Source organism: Sus scrofa, chromosome 4 (assembly GCF_000003025.6).
Source record: "Sus scrofa isolate TJ Tabasco breed Duroc chromosome 4, Sscrofa11.1, whole genome shotgun sequence".
NCBI classification, from domain to species: Eukaryota; Metazoa; Chordata; class Mammalia; order Artiodactyla; family Suidae; genus Sus; species Sus scrofa.
The window spans coordinates 950,940-969,393 of NC_010446.5; the positions used below are offsets into that span (position 1 = coordinate 950,940).

An 18,454-nucleotide genomic window follows, 5' to 3' on the forward strand; every position below is an offset into this window, starting at 1 on the left:
GGACTCCACTTCCCAGCAGCGCCCGGGGCGCCTTCCGAGGACTCCATTTACCAGAGGACCGCAGGAGGGCGCCCCCTGGTCCCGCCCCCTCCCCGGTCCCGCCGCGTGGCTGGAGAGTCGGCCCGCGCCGGAAGCCGCTCTCCCGGCCAGGGGAAGGTGGGGAAGGGTGCAGGTGAGGTGGCGCGGGGTACCAAGGGGACCCCGAGGGTGTGGCGTGGCGAGCCGGCGCCTGGGCCTTGGGTGCCCCTGACCGCCGAGAGGCCTGAGGGGTGCCCGAGGGGTGGCCGGAGCCAGGGCTGAGAGAGGCCTGGGAGTGAGGGAGGGGGCCCAGCTGCCAGATGCCGGTGGGCGTGGAGGGGGCCCCCGGAGCCCAGGAGGGGATCCGGGGGCGTGGGAAGCTCCTGCAGTATGTGGTGGGGTCTACCTGCGGGCCTGCTGTTGGACTGCCTTCTGGTCGGGGATGCCCGCGGGCCCCTGCACTGGGGTCAGAGCTGTACAGTAGGGGCCTGAGCAGATTTCCAGCCCCCAGGATAGAGTCCTCAGAGGTGGTTGCGCCCTGAGGTCTGTCCACTTCTGAGTTAGAAGCGTGACTTGTCCACAAGGAACCAGGCCCTTGAAGGCTCTCTCGGACCAGCCTTCCCCGGCTGGGCGCCGCTTCTACCCGGTCTAGAATATGTGAGTGGAGGTTGGGAGCAGAATGCCTAGGCCAGGAGCCCCCAGCCCCAAGGTTGGCTGCCCCCCCACCTTGTCAGCCAGGAGGGAGCCGGATGTTCCTTTTCTTGGCCCAGTGAAGGTCAGCATTGGGCTTGGAGGGCAGAGGCTGGCTCTCCTAGCTGGACGGTAGCCCCAGGGCCCCTGGTGCAGCTCTAGGCAGAGGGCTCTCTGGGGATCTGGGCTGGGAGGAGGGAATGACTCAGGCTAGCTGGGTCTGTTTAGTCCCTAGCAGGCAGTGTCCCTTCCCTGGTGACTTCAGTTGGTGCCACTCGCCCCAGGGAGTCTCAGGCCAGCCCTGGGAAGTCATAGCGGGGCCCAGCGCTGAGGGCAGTGTCCCCAGGCAGGGCGTCCAGGGGGAGTGGGTCCTGTTGGGTGGGAGCATGATGGCCTCAGCCTCACACCATTTGGCCCTACAGGTGCAGCCAGCATGGGCGAGCCCCAGAGGTCCACGCGGATCCTAGTGACTGGGGGCTCCGGGCTGGTGGGCAGAGCCATCCAGAAGGTGGTAGCAGATGGAGCCAGGCTGCCCGGAGAGGACTGGGTGTTTGTCTCCTCCAAGGATGCCGACCTCACGTGAGTGGGCTCGTCCCCGAAGCACCCCTCCAAGCCCACTGCAGCCTGAGGGCTCCAGGCCGGGCCCGGGAGCCTCACGTCCGGGCCCTCCCTGCCAGGTGGCCAACCTGGCCTGGGTGTGTGCAGCTTTGTTTCTGAGCAAACTTCCTGGAGGCCCACACCCGCACACCAGTAAGGGCCTGACCTGGCCGCTCTCCCGTTTGGCAGCCGCTCCCACTATTGGCCCTGCCTGGCTCATGCCCCCAATGCCTTGAGCCAGGATGCTCATTCCCTTGGGCCTCCAAGTGGCCCCTGACGGCCTGGCTCCCCCCAGGAATGCTGCACAGACCCGGGCACTGTTTGAAAAGGTCCAGCCCACACACGTCATCCATCTTGCTGCCATGGTGGGGGGCCTCTTCCGGAACATGAAATACAATTTGGACTTCTGGGTAAGCGAGGGGCTCCAGTGAACACTGGGAGCCAGGACCTGGGATTCTGGGAACTTCCTGGCCAAATGTCCATGCCACAGTCCTGGGGACACCCCTGAGGGTCAGGACCTGGCACAGCTGGGTGGGGCAGCCCCCGAGGGGCCCCCAGTGACCCACTCTTGGTCTCTAGGCAGAGGGGCACCCAGAGGGCCTGGGGGCATTTGGCCCAATAGGAAAGCCAGAAAGCTGACCTGGGGATGGGGAAGCTGAGAGAAACCAGCGTTCACGTGTGGCTGGCGCTGGCTCCTGTGCCTGCAGACCCTCCTGCTCCCCAGCAGTCCAGCCCGTGACTGAGCCAGGCCCGTGGTGCACCCCAGGGTGCAGAGGTGTGAGCTGGTCTCTGGGTCTGCAGCATGTGCCCTGAGGGCTTGGACGTGTGGGGCAGGGGCTGACGGAGAGCTGGGCTCTGCCCACGGCCTTGCCCTCACCTGGCTTTGCCCCGACAGTTGGCCCCAGCACCTCCGCCTCTGACCTTTGGTGTGGTTCGGCCCTGCATCAGGACTGGGGCCCCAGTCACCACAGGGCCCTCCTTGTCTTAGTGCCAGCCTTCCCAGAAGGCTGTCTGGCCACCCAGGTACCCTGGCCAGCTCAGGTCCCTGGAAGGGGGAGTGCGGTCGTCGGAGGGGTGTGGCTGGCTAAGGTTCACTGCTCCTGGGCAGCAGAGCCGGGGAAGCTGGGGGGTGGGAGCAGAGGGTCAGCCCTGAGTTGTAGGGGCCTTTCCTCCGGGCCCTCCCCCAGCCTCAGGGGAGGCAAGCGTGGACCCTCTTACAGCCGTGTAGGTAGAGCTGCCTGCCAGGACCACCAGGCTGGGAAGGGCCCCTCGGAGCAGTTAGAACCAGAACCGATGGCTCAGATACTGTCCCTGCTTCGGCCCCTGGAGGAGCCGGAAGGGCTGGGGTTCGGCCTGCAGGGCCCTGATCCCGTCCCCGCCCCGCAGAGGAAAAACGTGCACATCAACGACAACGTGCTGCACTCGGCCTTCGAGGTGGGCGCGCGCAAGGTGGTCTCCTGTCTATCTACCTGCATCTTCCCGGACAAGACCACCTACCCTATCGACGAGACCATGGTGAGGGGCGGGGCGGGGCCTGGCGGGGCGGGGCCTGGCGGGGCGGGGCCTGGCGGGGCGGGGCCTGGCGGGGCGGGGCCTGGCGGGGCGGGGCCTGGCGGGGCGGGGCTGAGCAGCCGCAGCTCCTGTGCTCCCACAGATTCACGATGGGCCGCCGCACAGCAGCAATTTTGGCTACTCTTATGCCAAGAGGATGATCGACGTGCAAAACAGGTCTTTCTTCCGCGCACGCGCGCCAGGGGAGGCCAGCGGGGAAGGGGAAGGGCCCGAGCAGCGTGCAGTGGGCGGCCGGGGCCGGCCTTCCAGACCCAGGCTCCCCCTGGGCGCCTTGTGTCTGCTGCCGCTTCTGTCAGACTCCGGGCGGGGCGGGCAGGCCGTCCCAGGCTGAGGGCAGAGGATACACTGTGCCCCCACAGGGCCTACTTCCAGCAGCACGGCTGCACCTTCACCGCCGTCATCCCCACCAATGTTTTCGGGCCGCATGACAACTTCAACATCGAGGACGGCCACGTGCTGCCCGGCCTCATCCACAAGGTGCACCTGGCCAAGAGTGAGTGCCCGATGCCTGGCGGGGAGGAGAGGCGGTGGCTGGCACAGCCCCTCCTGACACCCGCCCTTCCCCTGCCTACAGGCCGCGGCTCAGCCCTGACGGTGTGGGGCACGGGGAGACCCCGGAGGCAGTTCATCTACTCACTGGTTGGTGGCGCAGGGTCTATGGCGTGCCCCAGAACATTCTTGGGGCTGCCGGGCTGGCTGGGGAGGCCTGAGCAAGCCTAGGAAGGGCTGGGGGGTCCTGCCAAGCTGATCCCCGAGGGGAGCAGTCCCCCGTCCCTGTGGGTCCCTGTAGGTTCCTGTCCCCAGCACTGGGTACAGCTCCGAGTTCCTCAGAAGCGAGGACTTGGGCTGAGCTGGACAAGCAGTGCCCCAAGGGAGGGGTCCCAGGGGCCCTTGGGAGAGGTGCCCTGAGGCCCCACCTGGCCTATCTGTGGCCTTTGACCCTGGCTGTCTGACCTCTAGGACCTGGCTCGGCTCTTCCTCTGGGTCCTGCGGGAATACGACCAGGTGGAGCCCATCATCCTGTCAGGTGGGCTCCCAGCAGCCCCAGCCCCACCCCCGCCCAGCAGGCGGGACCCTCGGTCCCGGGAACCGCTGGGGGCGGGCAGTGGGTCCAAGTAGAGGAGGCCTGACCTGGCCACGGGCTCCTCACTCCCCACAGTGGGCGAGGAGGACGAGGTGTCCATCCGGGAGGCGGCCGAGGCCGTGGTGGAGGCCATGGACTTCCACGGGGAGGTCATCGTATCCTTCAGCTCAAGGCGGAGGCAGTGCAGGTCTCACCTGGTGGCACCCACCTGGCAGCTGGGGCGGAGGCTGCCGCTCTCCTGGAGAGCTAGCAAGGGTCAAGGGCAGGCTGGTGGCGGGGGGAGGGTGCACCCCGTCTGCTGTGGCCTTGACCGGGCACCCAGTTTGATACCACCAAGTCAGATGGGCAGTTTAAGAAGACGGCCAGCAACAGCAAGCTGCGGGCCTACCTGCCTGACTTCCGGTTCACACCCTTCAAGCAGGGTGAGCCCTCCCGCCCCAGCCCTGGGAGTCCTCCCAGCCCCTCCCGAGGCCTCAGCTCCCTCCCGCCAGGTGGGGTGGGCGCCCTGCAGGTTTGGTCTCCACACCGTCACCATGGAGGCAGGAGGCAGGGTGACTGCCCTATGGCCCTGGGCCCCCTCCCCACCTCCCCTGTTGCCTCTGCAGCCGTGAAGGAGACCTGTGCCTGGTTCACTGACAACTACGAGGAGGCCCGGAAGTGAAGCACAGCTGCGGCCGCGGGGCCAGGGGCCTCCTTTTCCTGGTGCCCTGGCGGCTGCTCAGCCAGTGGAACCCAGCGGCCACCACCCTCAGAGCCTGCCCGGAGTTGGGAGCACTGCCCCCCCGGTGGTGGGCCCGTGCTTCACCCCCTACCAGGGTAGCTCTGGGTCACTGTCCAGAGGGGCCATGTCCGTCCTCAGGGAAAGAAAGGCCCGGCCAGGCCGGCACCTTGCTCCCCAGCACCGGTCCCCGAGTGTGTCCATTCCTGAGTCCCTGGGAGCCAATAAAGTGCGTTTGTTTCCACAGGCCTGGCCTGGGCAGCTCTGTGCCAGCCCCCCCCCCCAGCGGGCCCTGCCCCCGCTCCTGGCCTGCTTCCCCCCCCCCCACCCCTGTCCGTAATGGGTGTCGCTCGAGAGTGGGCCTGGCGGGCAGGGCGTTGAGCACCACAGGCCTGCCCATCAGTGGGAGCACCCGGACAGGTTGACCGACCGTCCCGGCCAGCCATTCAGCTGGGTGTGGACCCAGGGAGCCCAGCTCCCAAGCCTCAGGCCAGAGCCCAGGGACGGACCTCCTGGCTGGGAACCCAGCCCCTCCCCAGGCTCCCTCCTGGCCACTCTTGCCATCAGCACGCCAGTGGCTCGGCGTCACTCGGGCCCCAGGTGTGCCTGCTGTGCGCCTGACCCTGGTTATGCTCAGGCGGTGTCCTCCTCCTGCCGGGCACACAGGCTCCACCTTGGTCCTAGTACCCGGCTGGGCGCTCGCTGCTTTTGTCACCAACCCCTTTCTCTCCCTTCCAGGCCTCCCTGGGGCCGTCCTACCCCTCCCCACCTTTTGGGTGGAGGTCTCTGCTGAGGTGGTTCTTTCTCTCTAAGCCCCTCCCCCACATACCTGTTTGCTTCTCCTGAAACACCCCCTTCCTCCACCCCAGGGACTTGGGGCTCCAGGACCGGGTCAGCCCTTCGTGGTGTAGCCTCTGGGTGAATGAAGGGTCTGCTCATGTGGGGGTTCGGGGACAGGGTGGTGGTGCCTGAGTTGGAGCTTGGGTCAGCCAGGTGAGAAGCGGGACAGGGGCCCGTCCCAGAGGCCTAGACGTGGCTGGCAGGACACAGATGGTTGTGTGTCCCGAGCTGTCCCCTGCGTTGTTCTGCGTGTGTGTTTGGTGGAGATGGGCTGTCTCTCCAGCAGGCATGCAGGCCAGCAGGGCGGAGGTCTGGCTGCCCACTGCACTGCTGTATGGCCTTCATTTCCAGCCCAGGGCAGAGCCCCAGGCTGAAGGGGCAGTGCTGAAGGAATGAGGCCATCTCATTGCTGAAGAGCTCAGAACACATTGGAGTTTACAGAAAATAACGAAACATTTTTTTTTTTTTTTTTTTTTTTTTGTCTTTTTAGGGCTGCACTTACGGCATATGGAGGTTCCCAGGCTAGGGGTCGAATCAGAGCTGTAGCCGCTGGCCTACACCAGAGCCACAGCAACACGGGATCCGAGCTGCATCTGCGACCTACACCACAGCTTGCAGCAATGCTGGATCCTTAACCCACTGAGCAAGGCCAGGGATTGAACCCACAACCTCATGGTTCCTAGTTGGATTCGTTAACCACTGCACCACAATGGGAACTTCCAAAACGTCTTTAAAGTGCAATAGTAGGAGTTCCATGGTGGCTCAGCAGTAATTAACCCAACTTGTATCCATGAGGACGCGGGTTTGATCCCTGGCCTCATTCAGTGGGTTAAGGATCTGGCCTGGGAACTTACATATGCCATGGGTGCAGCCGTAAAAAGACAATAAATAAATAACCATCATGAAAAGAAGAAAATGCAATACTAGGAGTTCCTGTACCAGCTCCGCAGTTCAGGGACCCAGCATTTCTATCAGGATACGGTTTTGATCCCTGGCCTCAGAGGGATAAGGAGCTGGCGTTGCTGCATCTGCAGCATAGGTCACAGACAGGGCTCAGATCCGGTGTTGCCATGGCTGTGGCACAGGCTTCAGATGCAGCTCTGATTTGACCCCTGGCCTAGGAACTTCCATATGATACAGTTGTGGCCATAAAAAAGACAGAAATGCAGTCTTAAAAACTACAATCTGAGGAGGTTTCCATTATCTGATTGCAGCGGTTTGGGTGGATGTGGAGGCACAGGCTCCATTCCTGGCCTGACCCGGTGGGTTAAGGACCTGGTGTTGCCACAGATGTGTAGGTTGCAGCTGCAGCTTGTATTCAATCCCTGACCCCAGGAGTTCCCAATGTATTGCAGTGGAAATGAATACAACTAGTATCCCTGAGGAGGCAGGTTCGATCCCTGGCCTCGCTCAGTGGGTTAGGGATCCAGCAATGCTTTGAGTTGTAGATCGCAGACTCAGCTAAGATCCCATGTGGCTGTGCAGGCCGGCAGCCGTAACCCTGATTAGATCCCTAGCCTGGGAACGTTCATATGCCGCCGGTGTAGTAAAAAAACAAACCCTTTGTGGCTCAGCAGTAAAGAAGGGGACTAGTAACCATGAGGATGCAGATTTGATCCCTGGCCTCACTCAGTGGGTTAAGTATCCAGTGTGGCTGTAGCTGTGGTGTAGGCTAGCAGCAGCAGGTCCGATTTTAGGACGTGTGGTCCTAAAAAGAAGCCAAAAAAAGATCTACAGTCTTAGATCTTTTTTTTTTGGGGGGGACGCACCTGTGTCATATGGAAGTTCCCAGGCTGTGGTTGAATCCTTGCTGCAGCTGCCTGCCTCTGCCACAGCCACAGCCACTTTGACCTATACCACAGCTCCCAGCTGGATCTTTTTTTTTTTTTTTTTTGTCTTTTTGTCTCTTGTTGTTGTTGTTGCTATTTCTTGGGCCGCTCCTGCGGCATATGGAGGTTCCCAGGCTAGGGGTTGAATCAGAGCTGCAGCCACCGGCCTACGCCAGAGCCACAGCAACGCGGATCCGAGCCGCGTCTGCAAACAACCTACACCACAGCTCACGGCAACGCCGGATCATTAACCCACTGAGCAAGGGCAGGGACCGAACCCGCAACCTCATGGTTCCTAGTCGGATTCGTTAACCACTGCGCCACGACGGGAACTCCTCACAGCCGGATCTTTAATCCACTGAACATGGAGGCGAGGGATTAAACCCGTGCCCTCATAGATACTAGTCAGGTTCTTAACCAGCTAAACCACAACAGGCGACACCTATAGTCATAGATCTTCAAGCCTTATTTTCCCAGGTCAGTGAAAAATAGGAAGTGCAGGAGTTCCTGCTGTGGTGCAATGGATTAAGGATCCAGTGCTATCCCTGCAGTGGCTTGGGTTCAGTCCCCAGCCAGGGAAGTTCCAAATGCTGCAGGTGTGGCCCTCCCCAAAAAAGGAAATTAGAAGCACACCCCACACACACCCTCCCTCTGTTAGTCTCTAAGCTGGTCCCTGGACCTGGCCTGGCCCTCTCTCTCCCCCAGGTCCAGCAGGCAGGGCCAGGTCTCTGCTGGGGGCTACACCTCAGGAAAGTTTCTCCTGCCTCTTCCCTGGGGCGCCCTGAGAGGCCCTCACAAACCAGAATCCAAGCTGGCTTGAGGAACTGTTTTGGCACACAAAAGCAGCAGATGCCTGGGGGCGCATTACACAAGCTGTGCTGGTTTTACCCTGTCACCTGAACCCCTTGGGGCTCGGGGAGGAGGTTAGGAAGCCCCGGCCAGGCAGCCCTAACCTCCACACCTGAGTCCATTCTCAGGCCTCAAACAGAACCAGGGGTCTCTGAACGCTACTCCCCACCTAAGAAGCTTCCGTAAGGTCAGCAAGGTCCCATTCGCCAGCACCTGACCTGTAACGACAGGCCAGGGTCCAGATTCTGACTGCCAGGTTTTTCATCAGAATCCGGTCATTTCACCCGTCCTGGAAGCTCAGCTGCCCAATGGCCACCATCAGTGGTTCGCCGACTCTGCAGAATCCCCGCGAGGGACCCCGCCTGAGACAACCACCTCTGGGGCGAGGTCAGAGAGCCCCCAACTTTTTGACTCTTCGACCCTCTAAAGTTGCCATTTAGAAAACCCACACACCCAGTCAGAACCCCGGCCTGGCTCTCCATCACCCCGGAATCCAAATCCTGGTCTTACAGGCTGGCAGGACTATTCAGGCGCCCCGCCCCCCGCGCCGCCCCGCCCCTCGCGGCGCCCCGCCCCCCTCGCGGCGCCGAGACTGGGGCGTAGCGTGAGCCAATGCGTCTGGGGCAGGTGCCGAGCTGCGTGGCCCATTGGCCGGCCGACGTCGGGACGCGGCGTTATGGCGGCGGCGGCGGAGACCGGCCCGCGGCGCGTGGGCTTCGTGGGCGCTGGCCGCATGGCGGAGGCGATCGCTCAAGGCCTCATCCGAGCAGGTGGGGCGCGTGGGGAGCGTGGGCATGGCGGCTAGCGGGCACCGTGCGAGGGACGGGCTTACGTGCTCGGAGCCCACCTGCTCGGACGGATGGAGCCCCGGGCAGCACGGGGCCCTCCGCTCAGAGGTCCCCAGGGTGGAACTGGCCCGGCGGGCCTGGGCGGTGGTGGGACGTGGACCCTGCCCCTCTGGCCTCTGCTTCCTTTGGGAGTGCAGCGGGAGTTGGGTGTGGTGGAGAGGCTCAGAGCCGGCCGTCCCCACAGTAGCCCCAAGCCACACAGGAATGTGGCTGGTCTGAATTGAGACGTGCTGTGAGTGCGTAGAATGAAATACATGCTGAATGGTGGAGACCTAGCTCTCAGCAAAAGGTAATACATGTTAGTGATTTTTAGTATCGATTACTAAGGCCAATTATTGTGGCTACATTGGGCTAAATAAAATTATTACAGTTAAGCTTCGTGTTTTTTTCCTCCTCGTTTAATATGATTACTAGAAAATGTAAAGTTACATGTATTGCTTGAGTGCTGTTTCTCTCCGACAGCAGTGGCTTAGAGCCTGGGGTCTCCTGCCACCTTCCTAACCTCATGCCTTGGTCGCGCTGCCTGACCTCTGAGCCTCAGAGTTGTCTCTGTGCCAGCTCCACTCCCGGTGGGATGTGGCAGGACTTCCGTGTCTCACACGGCACACATGTGGAGCCAGATAACTCTCCATCCTCCACGTTGTGGGGTGCTTGGTCCCTTCCCTGGCTTCTCCCAACTAGATGCCAGTAGCACCACTAGATGCAACAGTCGAAAATGTCGCCAGACATTGTCACGTGTCCCTTGTGGGGGTGGAACAGGGGTGCAAAATCACCCTTCCTGAGAACCACTTACAGCAGGGGTGCCAATGCTCTTCTAGTCACACTCCCCAGCATTTAGAAGCTTGTGTAAGTGATGGCTGGCTTTCTGCCTTCGGCCACATGTCAAAGTTCAGAAAGGTCAGTCATCAAAATAATTTACCGCGAAGCGCAGATGTTTTACCTGTAAAACCTGGCAGTATCGCTTGCCTCCCTGGGCTGTGCAGAGTCAGTGTTGATCACAGTACTGGCTTGTGTAGGTAGCACACAGCGATGTGTTCAGATTGTGGCCTGTGCTTCTGCCTTCCCCTGAGACTTACAGAAATCTGACCTCCTTGGAGTTCCCGTTGTGGCGCAGTGGTTAACGAAACCGACTAGGAACCATGAGGTTGCGGGTTCGGTCCCTGCCCTTTGCTCAGTGAGTTAACAATCCAGCGTTGCCATGAGCTGTGTTGTAGGTCGCAGACGCGGCTCGGATCCCGCGTTGCTGTGGCATTGGCGTAGGCCAATTCAACCCCTAGCCTGGGAACCTCCATATGCCGTGGGAGCAGTCCTAGAAAAGGCAAAAACACCAAAACAAAAAAAAAAAACCCTGATCTCCCAGTCTCCCCAACCCTGTACCCCACAAATGTAACTGGTTTCTATCAAATGGGCACTGAGCCTCTGCTTGGATGGCCCAACACAAATACGCCCCCTGCGAGCCCCTCACCTCTCGGGTCCGCCCTCCCCCCACACCCTTCCTGTTCCCAGAGGCAGGGGTCTCTGTCACCACACGATGAGCCAGGGCCTGGGACGCAGCAGCAGTGGGCAGGTGGTCATGGCAGCTGTAGAACCGGGTAAATCTGATTGCCTGGTCCCAGCGGCGTGGGGCAGCCCTGCCCAGCACCTGCGTTCTTGGAGGGGCCCCGGTGTGGTTGAGCCCGAGCGACACCCAGTCAGGGGCCCGCCAGGCTGTCTCTCCCCCACCCTCATCGACCTCCCCCCACCCGCCTTCGCCTTTCTCTCCAGGAAAAGTGGAAGCCCAGTACGTGCTGGCCAGCGCACCCACTGACAGGAACCTCTGCCACTTCCGGGTGAGCCGGGCCCAGCTCCTGAGTGGAGGCCTCCCCGGGGCCAGGCTGGCTCTTGGGACACTCCTTGGGGCCAGGGAAGTGCTGCTCACTCTGCTCAAGTCTGAGACGGGCTGGGCTGGGGAAAGGGAGGTCGTGCCTGGCCGGCTGGGGCAAAAGGGGCGCGTGCCTGTGTGTGCGGGACGGGCGGGCACTTGCCGTCATGGCACTCACCGAGGGCTGGAGGAGGCGCTGTCATCCGGGGCATCTGAGGCGCGGGCGCAGAGCCTGAGCGAGGGTGGGGGGTCTGGGCCAGGCCCGGGCACCGGGGCGGGGGGGTGGCAGGCAGCAGGGAGGTCGCCTGCTGAGCCCGGCTGGTGGCGGCACCCCTGCTGCAGGCCCTGGGCTGCCGGACCACCCACTCCAACCACGAGGTGCTGCAGAGCTGCTCCCTCGTCATCTTCGCCACCAAGCCCCACGTCCTGCCCGCCGTCCTGGCGGAGGTGGCGCCTGTGGTCACCACAGAGCACATCCTGGTATCCGTGGCTGCCGGCGTCCCCCTGAGCACCATGGAGGAGGTGAGGGCCGTGGGGGCGAGGGGGCGCTGAGGCTCTGACCCCAGCCTAGGCCGCGCTGGCTGGCCCAGACTGGCTGCAGCCAGAAACTGGGACGGCCTCGGCCAGCCTGCACAGGCGGCCAAGGGGCTGGGGTTCGGGCGCCGTGCCCGGGAAGCGGCGGGGGGAGCCCGGCTGCTGAGGCACTGACTGCAGCCTCTCCCGGGCCAGCTGCTGCCTCCCGGCGCTCGAGTGCTGCGGGTCTCCCCGAACCTGCCCTGCGTGGTCCAGGAGGGGGCCATGGTGCTGGCGCGGGGCCGCCACGCCGGGAACAGCGAGGCCGAGCTCCTGCAGACCCTGCTGGAGGCCTGCGGGCAGTGCGAGGAGGTGCCCGAGGCCCAGGTGGACACCCACACCGGCCTCAGCGGCAGCGGCGTGGCCTTTGTGAGTGCAGGCTGCTCCCCTCCCCACATCAGAGCCTTCGGGGGCCTTTGTGGCCGGCCCCCCGCAGGCCCCCGGGCTCAGGCCTCAACGCTGGTGGCTGGGGCGCCGGGCTAGTGCCCAAAGGCGTCCAGCCAGGGTGCTCTGTCCAGAGCCGGGGTGCTCTGTCCAGAGCCGCTGTGGCTTTGATCCCTGCTCCTCCCGCTGCTGCAGGTATGTGCCTTCTCGGAGGCCTTGGCCGAAGGCGCCATCAAGATGGGCATGCCCAGTGGCCTGGCATACCGCATTGCTGCCCAGACCCTGCTGGTGAGACCCTGCTGCACGGCCTGGGCAGTGTGTGGAGGGGGACGGGCCAGCCTGCTCCCGGGAGCAGTGAGAAGGAGCCGGCAGGCCTGAGCAGCCTGGGCCGAGGGGGCGGGGGCGGAGGGGGACATGCTTGAGAACCTGGGGCCAAGCTGGAGAAGGGGCTGCTGGCCTCCCCCGAGTCACCCCAAGGCCACCCTCCCCAGGGGACAGCCAAGATGCTTCTGCAGAAGGGGCAGCACCCGGCTCAGCTGCGGACCGACGTGTGCACGCCGGGCGGTACCACCATCTACGGGCTGCACGCGCTGGAGCAGGGCGGGCTGCGGGCGGCTGCCATGAGCGCGGTGGAGGCCGCCACGCGCCGGGCCAAGGAGATGAGGAAGTAAGGTGCCAGCGCCGGACCCAGGCCCCAGCCCCTCCCTTTCTCCCTCCCTGGCCCCTCCCGTGGACTCTCCAGCCTGCGGGCTGCTGGAGGCACTGCTTGAGGTCTGGGGCAATAGAGGGGACGGGTCCTGACCACACGACTGGGTGTGGACCCCTTCCCAGACCCCAGGCTCCAGGGGAGTGGCAGGTAGAGCTGGGTCAAGAGTCCTGCAGGGTCCCAGGGCCTCTGACTGCAGGATTTGGTTCTTTGGTGTGTCCGCGAAGGGACCCCCAGGCCGGGAGAGCCACGAGCTTGGGGCCTGAGCAAGGGCATGGCGCCTTTGGGGAGGCGGGGTTGTACTGCCCCCAACATTCACAGGGGTCCCCACCATGCCGCGCTGGTGCCCCTGCCTTCCACCCACCAGGTGGAGAGGCTGAGGCCCCCTTCTCTGCTGTACCCGCCAGCTGGGAGGCTGGAGGCAGGGCCATCTGGATTTGCATCTGTAAAGCAGCGCCCTGCACACAGCCTCCCACCCACTCCCCGCACTCGAGGCCCCGCCTGCCCTCCCTGGTGGTCTGTCCTCTACCCCGCCGCCTGGCCTCCACCGGCCAGCTGGCCCTCAGCCAGCCACAGCTTGTCCGACCCTGGTCCTTCCACTGTTAGAAGGATCGGTCCGAGTCCATTCCTGCACTTGCTGCCTTTACTTTTGAAACGCGAATAAAGACATTGTCCTTTTGTCATGGAGTGACCGATGTTCAATTGGAGGCTCTGAGACCAAGTTCTGAGTCCTGCAAACTCGGCTGAGGCCGGCACACCGGGCTCAGAGCTGGCCGGGGGCAGGAGGAGGCTGTGCCCTCTTCAAGGACAGGCTCACCACCCCCACACACCGGCCTCAACCTCAGCCGTGTCTGTGTGGGGAGCAGGTGCGTCTCTGCCCAGCCCTGAGTGAGGCACCGGGCACGCCCCTGGCCCAGCTGGAGAGCCAGAGGTGACCCTGTGGTAATGGCCCGTGGAGGGACACACACCGGTTGAAGAGGACCCAGCCCCCGAAGGGCAGTTGCGGGGGGGACGACGACGCGGATGATGGTGACGACGGGGACGGGGTCCTCACAGCCCAATCACTGGCTGGCAGAGTCCCTCATGTTACACCGCAAAGTTAAAACTCCTTTCCCAAGAAGGTGGCCCATCTGAGCGCCCGTCATCAGTGTCGTCTTCCCTGTTTTTTCTAGACCCAGTCATTGGGCAGGGTTACAAAAAGACTAGAAGGGGACCGGGTGAGGTTGGCATGCTCAGCCTTTATTATAGCGCCCTGGGCCCAGCCGGCCAGGGAATTCCACTGTCAGTGACCTTGGGTGTGAAAGGGCCCCTGGACAGCCTGGGTCCCATGGCCCACTTCCCAGGACCTGCCACTGAGCGAATCTGCCCTGTGGGCACCTCAGGCCCCAGGGTCCCCGTCATCCTGGCGTGCTCTCCGGCCAGCAGGCTGGGGGGCCCGAGCCCTCCCCTGGGGACACCCCCTCCCCCTTGCCCCACAGGCCACACTCCGGCCGCCTGGCCTCACCCTCCCAACCCCGCAGGTCGGGGTGGTGTCAGCAGCTTTCTTCCTCGGCCTATCGGGCCAGCCCTGACAGGGACTCTGACCAGGGGCTGCCTTGACGATTTGTCTAGGGCCCCGAGCGGGCAGGGAGAGGCTGGTGGCTGGATCCCTGAGCACCTCCCAGGCCTGCGAGGGGAACCGCGCTCTCCAGGGCATGGCGCCTGGCCCTGCGCAAGGAACCCCTCCCTCAGCCCAGCAACAGCCTCCCCCGCTGAGCTCACGTGCCCAGACCCAGCACGGGTCCGCTTCAACCATTCTCAGGGACCAACTCGGGCGTCCCCCAGAAGACACCTCTGACCAAGCTGCCCCCAGGTTTCAGAGCCCAGGAAGGTGGACTGCCAGCCAGGGCACGATGGGCCAGGGTCAGAGCTGCCCTCCACGTGCAGGGTTCGCATCCTGCAGCCTCCACCCCAAGGCAGTGCCTCCGTTCCAGAGGGCACTTCCAGAAGCCTCCGGTGCGGGGACCCCCAGCCCCACCTTTGAAGGGCCTCCTAAGCTCAAGGCCCAGCCTCGCGCTGTGCCTCCTTCATGTGCTGCACGCAGCCAGGACCATGGAGACTGGCCAGAGCCACCTCCTGGGCTGTAGCCCTGGCTGCCCAGAGGGGACCAGGTGGGTGCCCTGTCCTGATAACCGGTTCCCAGTACCAACCGCAGTCTCCCTGCCCAGGCCCCGGCACAAGGGGTTTAAAGGCTGAGCTGGGAAACTTGGTGCCCAGCTGGGCCCTGAGGTCTGTCTCTCTGGGCCCCTGCAGGCAGGCCTATCAGGGCAGAGCCTCAGTGGGAGCCTGGGTCCCTGGGTCCCCACCAGCCAGAAAGGCAGATGGTGTCAAACGCGAGCCGTCCTGAGGCCCCGTGTCAGCCACCTGGTTAGACCCAGGCCGACGCAGACCGCAGGTTCGAGACAGCTGAAGCGGCAGTGCCAGGCTTGGCTGGGCTGCATCCCCGGGCCTGGCTGGCCGGGCCCCTCTTTTCTTGCCCCCCAATCCTCCCTACATGCCCTCGGCTTTCAGATTTGAGGTATGTGTATGTTATATATATATATATCTCTATTTTGATTGCAGGGGGAACTAGGAACCGCCCCCAAGGAACAGTTTGCGTCCTTGCTCTAGGCCCCCAGCTGCCCCCCACCCAGCCGTTCCCTCCCACAGACACAGCCCGCGGCCACCAGGAGGACAGGGCAGGTGAGGATGAGGGAGAGTGCCAAGAGGCAGGGGACACCTCCGTTCCGGCCTCCTGGCTCTCACGAGGGTGCGGGGCATCTCCGCAGGGTGGCCTCTGAGAGACCTGGGTGCTTCTTGGCCGCAGGCCACCAGCGGGATCCTGAACGCAGCGCCAGAGGGAACACAAGAGCGTAGGAGCCGGGCGGCCACCCAGCCCCTCCTCCCTTCCAGCCGTGCTGGGTCCTTGGGAGGCAGCGGGGGCAGCAACCTTGGAGGGGAGGGAGCTAAGGCACTGAGGATTGTCCTGGCATGGCTGGCAGTGCCATGGGGCTGCTCCGGGGAGGCGGGCTGGCACCGGGCCCCAAGCTGGTGGGGAGCTGGTCCAGTCACTGGCCTGCTACCAGGGCCCAGGTCTTGTACTTGCCCACCGCACACAACAGAAGAGCTGTGTAGAAGGGGATTTTCTTAAGGAAAGTTAAGAACGCGAGGAACAGTAACCTATACCTCTCGCTGTAGTCAGAAGCTCGGGAGGCCTGGAGTGCTGGGCGCCATCGTCCCAGGTGGCCCCGGGAAGGGGTCCGAGACACCACCCTGGGTCCCTGAAGAGTATCTGTAAAAAATGGACCTAACACGCTAAATCCAAAAATGAGGGGTGTGCTTCCCGCCAAGACAACCCCTAGGCTCCGGCACCAGGTGCAGCACCAGGGCTGGGCCGGGGCTCATCCAGGGCAAGTGCTGGGCGTCAGGGGAGGGCAGGAGGTGCAGCCAGGAACGTGGCTGGAGGCCTCAGCCCCCCGGGGCCAGGGTGGGGACACAGCAGTGTTCCGGGAGGTGAGGGGTGTGGGCATCAGGCTCGCATGGGAGGGGACCCGGCTAAGACTGCAGACCCTGCCTGTGCACTTGCCCAGCAAGGAGGAGCAGGCGCCACCTGGGGTCTCTCTCTCTTCCACCTACCCCACGCGAGACTGGGGGCACCGGTGGAGGGACGACCCTTCACCAACAGAGCTCCCGCGAGCTGGGCCAGACTGGGATCCCGGCAAACCCCTAAGCCATGGGGCGGGCCACCCCCGAGGAGCGGAGAAGAGAGGAGAGGCTTTGTGTGGCCGCTCCCTCCGAGTGCAGCAGGAGAAAGGCCAGCGGGGGCTGCTGGGGCTGGCCTGGTCACACCCCATCGTCAGGGACCGCAGGAGAGGGCCCGATGCCCCCCAGCCTCCGGGCCATGCTGATCAGGGAGCGAAGCTGCACCAGCTTCAGCGGCCCTACCTCCTGAGGGTCCCGGCTCTCCAGCCATCGCAGCGCCGTCTCCAGACCGCGCACAGCCTCCCCAGCCGTGGGCACGGTGGCCTCCTCCTCCTCCTCCTCTCCACCCGCCACGACGGGGGGCGGGCTGCCCGGGGTGGGAGGGGCTCCCGGGACCAGCACGGGAGGACGGCTGGGGCCGGAGTCCTCCCTGCAGCCGTCGGGCAGCCCGCCGTCATCGTCCAGGTGCAGCCACTCGGCCACCTCCTCAGGGGCCAGGCGCTTGTAGGCCAGGGCCGCCAGGTGCGTGAGGTCGCTGAGCACCTCCTCGGCCTGGCCAGCTGGCTGCCCTGCGCGCTCCTCCACCGGCCGGGGCTCAAAGGCGGCTCGCAAGCCCAGCAGCCAGCAGCGCTCAATGCTGCCCGCCTGCACCAGGTCCCAGGAGAGGCCGGCCAGGTAGAGCATGTCCTTGAGCATGAAGCTGCGCATGAAGTCCAGGGGGGAGCCCCCGGCGCAGGACACGGCCAGCCGCAGCAGCTCCCGCTTGTACAGCTGTTTGAAGGCGGCCACCACGCCCTGCTCCAGGGGCGCAGGGATGTGTGCCCGGCTGCTGCCCCTGGACAGGAACAGCACCCGCACAGCCCCGTCGGGGGTCTGCAGCTCCTCCGGGGGTCCCTGCGGCTCAGGTCGGCACCTCCTGGGGGTCTCGTCACTATCCTCCAGGGCGGGCATCCTCGAAGTTGGGCTGGGGCAAGGCGGGTGGGCGACCAGCAGGACAGCCTTCTGCTGCAGGCAGCTGCGGCGCAGGTAGCGCCTGACCCCGGGGACGAACTCCTCGAAGAACCAGCCCCGCAGCAAAGGGCGGCTGAGCCAGGCGTCTGGGCTGTAGCGGTAGGAGGCAGGGAACTTGTCCTGGTTGTGGTGGCGCAGGCTGGGTGGGTCCGGCAGCTGCCCGATGACCAGTGGCTTCAACTTGTGGCTGCCGGTCAGGTTAGCGGCCAGCAGCACCGTCACCCGGTCGCCCCTCCAGCGACGGCCGCAGCCCCCCGCGCCCAGGGGCGAGGCCTGCTCCGGAAGCAGCTTCCAGTAGAGGCCGGTGACGTTGGCATTGTAGATCTGCTCGTCGCCGTAGCCACCCTCGGCGGGGGCCGGGGCGTTCAGGACGCGATGGGGCAGGGGGCCGGCGCGGGGGTGCTGCACCGGCTCCTGCTTGACAGGCGGGCCGGGCGCGGGACCGGCGGCCGGGGGCTCGGCCTCGCCGTAGATGCGCTGGCTGGAGATGCCGTGGCGCTTCTGCCAGCGCCAGAACCAGCCGTGGCTGGCCTTGAAGGTGCACTCGGGCCCGTAGATCTGGCGCGCGAAGGCCTCGGCCTGCGCCTGGATCAGCGGCCCTGAGAGCGGCACGCCATGCTGGCGCAGCGCCAGGAACCACGAGTAGACGGCGCGGTCGATCTCCTCCTCGTTGGCCAGGCGCATCTTCTTGCGCTGCGTGCCCACCTCGCCGCCCAGCTGCTCTAGGAACCAGCGCAGCTTGGGCTCGTCCTTGAGCCAGCCGCGCAGCGTGCCGCCGGGCACGCCGAAGTCGCGGCACACGCTGGCCTGCCGCTCGCCGCCCTTGACGCGCTCGATGGCCTGCAGCTTGTCCTTAATAGAGTAGGCCTTGCGGAAGGCCATCTTCACTGCCCCGCGGGGCCGCGGCCCCGCCGCGGGGGGCGGCGGCCGCGCGGCGGGGACCAGGGCAGGCGTGGGGGTCCGCAGAGGCTGCGTGGGGCGCCCGGGCGGGGGGCGGCGGCCGCGCCGCGGGGCCGAGCAGGCAGGGGGGCCCGCGGGGTACATGGTACGGGCGGCAGCGGCGGCGGCGGCGGCGGCAGAGGCAGCAGCGGCAGCGGGGGCGCGGGAGCCGGGGCCATACGCCCGCCCGGCCGGCCGCGCGGGGCGGGGCTCCG

At 64.7% G+C, this 18,454-nt stretch overlaps 3 protein-coding genes across 7 annotated transcripts; 2 read left to right on the top strand and 1 right to left on the bottom strand.

Moving 5' to 3' along the window:
- On the top strand, positions 8-4,926 carry TSTA3 (tissue specific transplantation antigen P35B). Of its 5 annotated transcripts, none has more exons than XM_021090527.1 (11): positions 8-172; positions 1,131-1,287; positions 1,601-1,715; positions 2,692-2,820; positions 2,960-3,033; positions 3,237-3,370; positions 3,452-3,516; positions 3,838-3,904; positions 4,037-4,116; positions 4,284-4,383; positions 4,567-4,926. In XM_021090527.1, exons 2-11 carry the CDS (start codon positions 1,142-1,144, stop codon positions 4,620-4,622), a joined length of 966 nt encoding a protein of 321 aa, XP_020946186.1. In that variant the 5' UTR covers positions 8-172; positions 1,131-1,141; the 3' UTR covers positions 4,623-4,926. The 5 variants fall into 5 exon arrangements, with proteins under 5 accessions (XP_020946186.1, XP_020946187.1, XP_020946189.1 ...); XM_021090530.1 differs by having other exon boundaries at positions 50-156; XM_021090529.1 differs by lacking the exon at positions 8-172 and adding an exon at positions 583-675.
- PYCR3 (pyrroline-5-carboxylate reductase 3) lies at positions 8,770-13,256 on the top strand. The gene is made up of 6 exons (XM_021090543.1): positions 8,770-8,967; positions 10,810-10,874; positions 11,249-11,428; positions 11,636-11,848; positions 12,059-12,151; positions 12,355-13,256. The coding sequence occupies exons 1-6, from the start codon at positions 8,874-8,876 to the stop codon at positions 12,532-12,534; spliced, it is 825 nt and encodes a 274-aa protein (XP_020946202.1). The 5' UTR covers positions 8,770-8,873; the 3' UTR covers positions 12,535-13,256.
- Positions 13,788-18,452, bottom strand: TIGD5 (tigger transposable element derived 5). Its single transcript, XM_021090462.1, has one exon. The coding sequence runs from the start codon at positions 18,342-18,344 to the stop codon at positions 16,431-16,433; it is 1,914 nt and encodes a 637-aa protein (XP_020946121.1). The 5' UTR covers positions 18,345-18,452; the 3' UTR covers positions 13,788-16,430.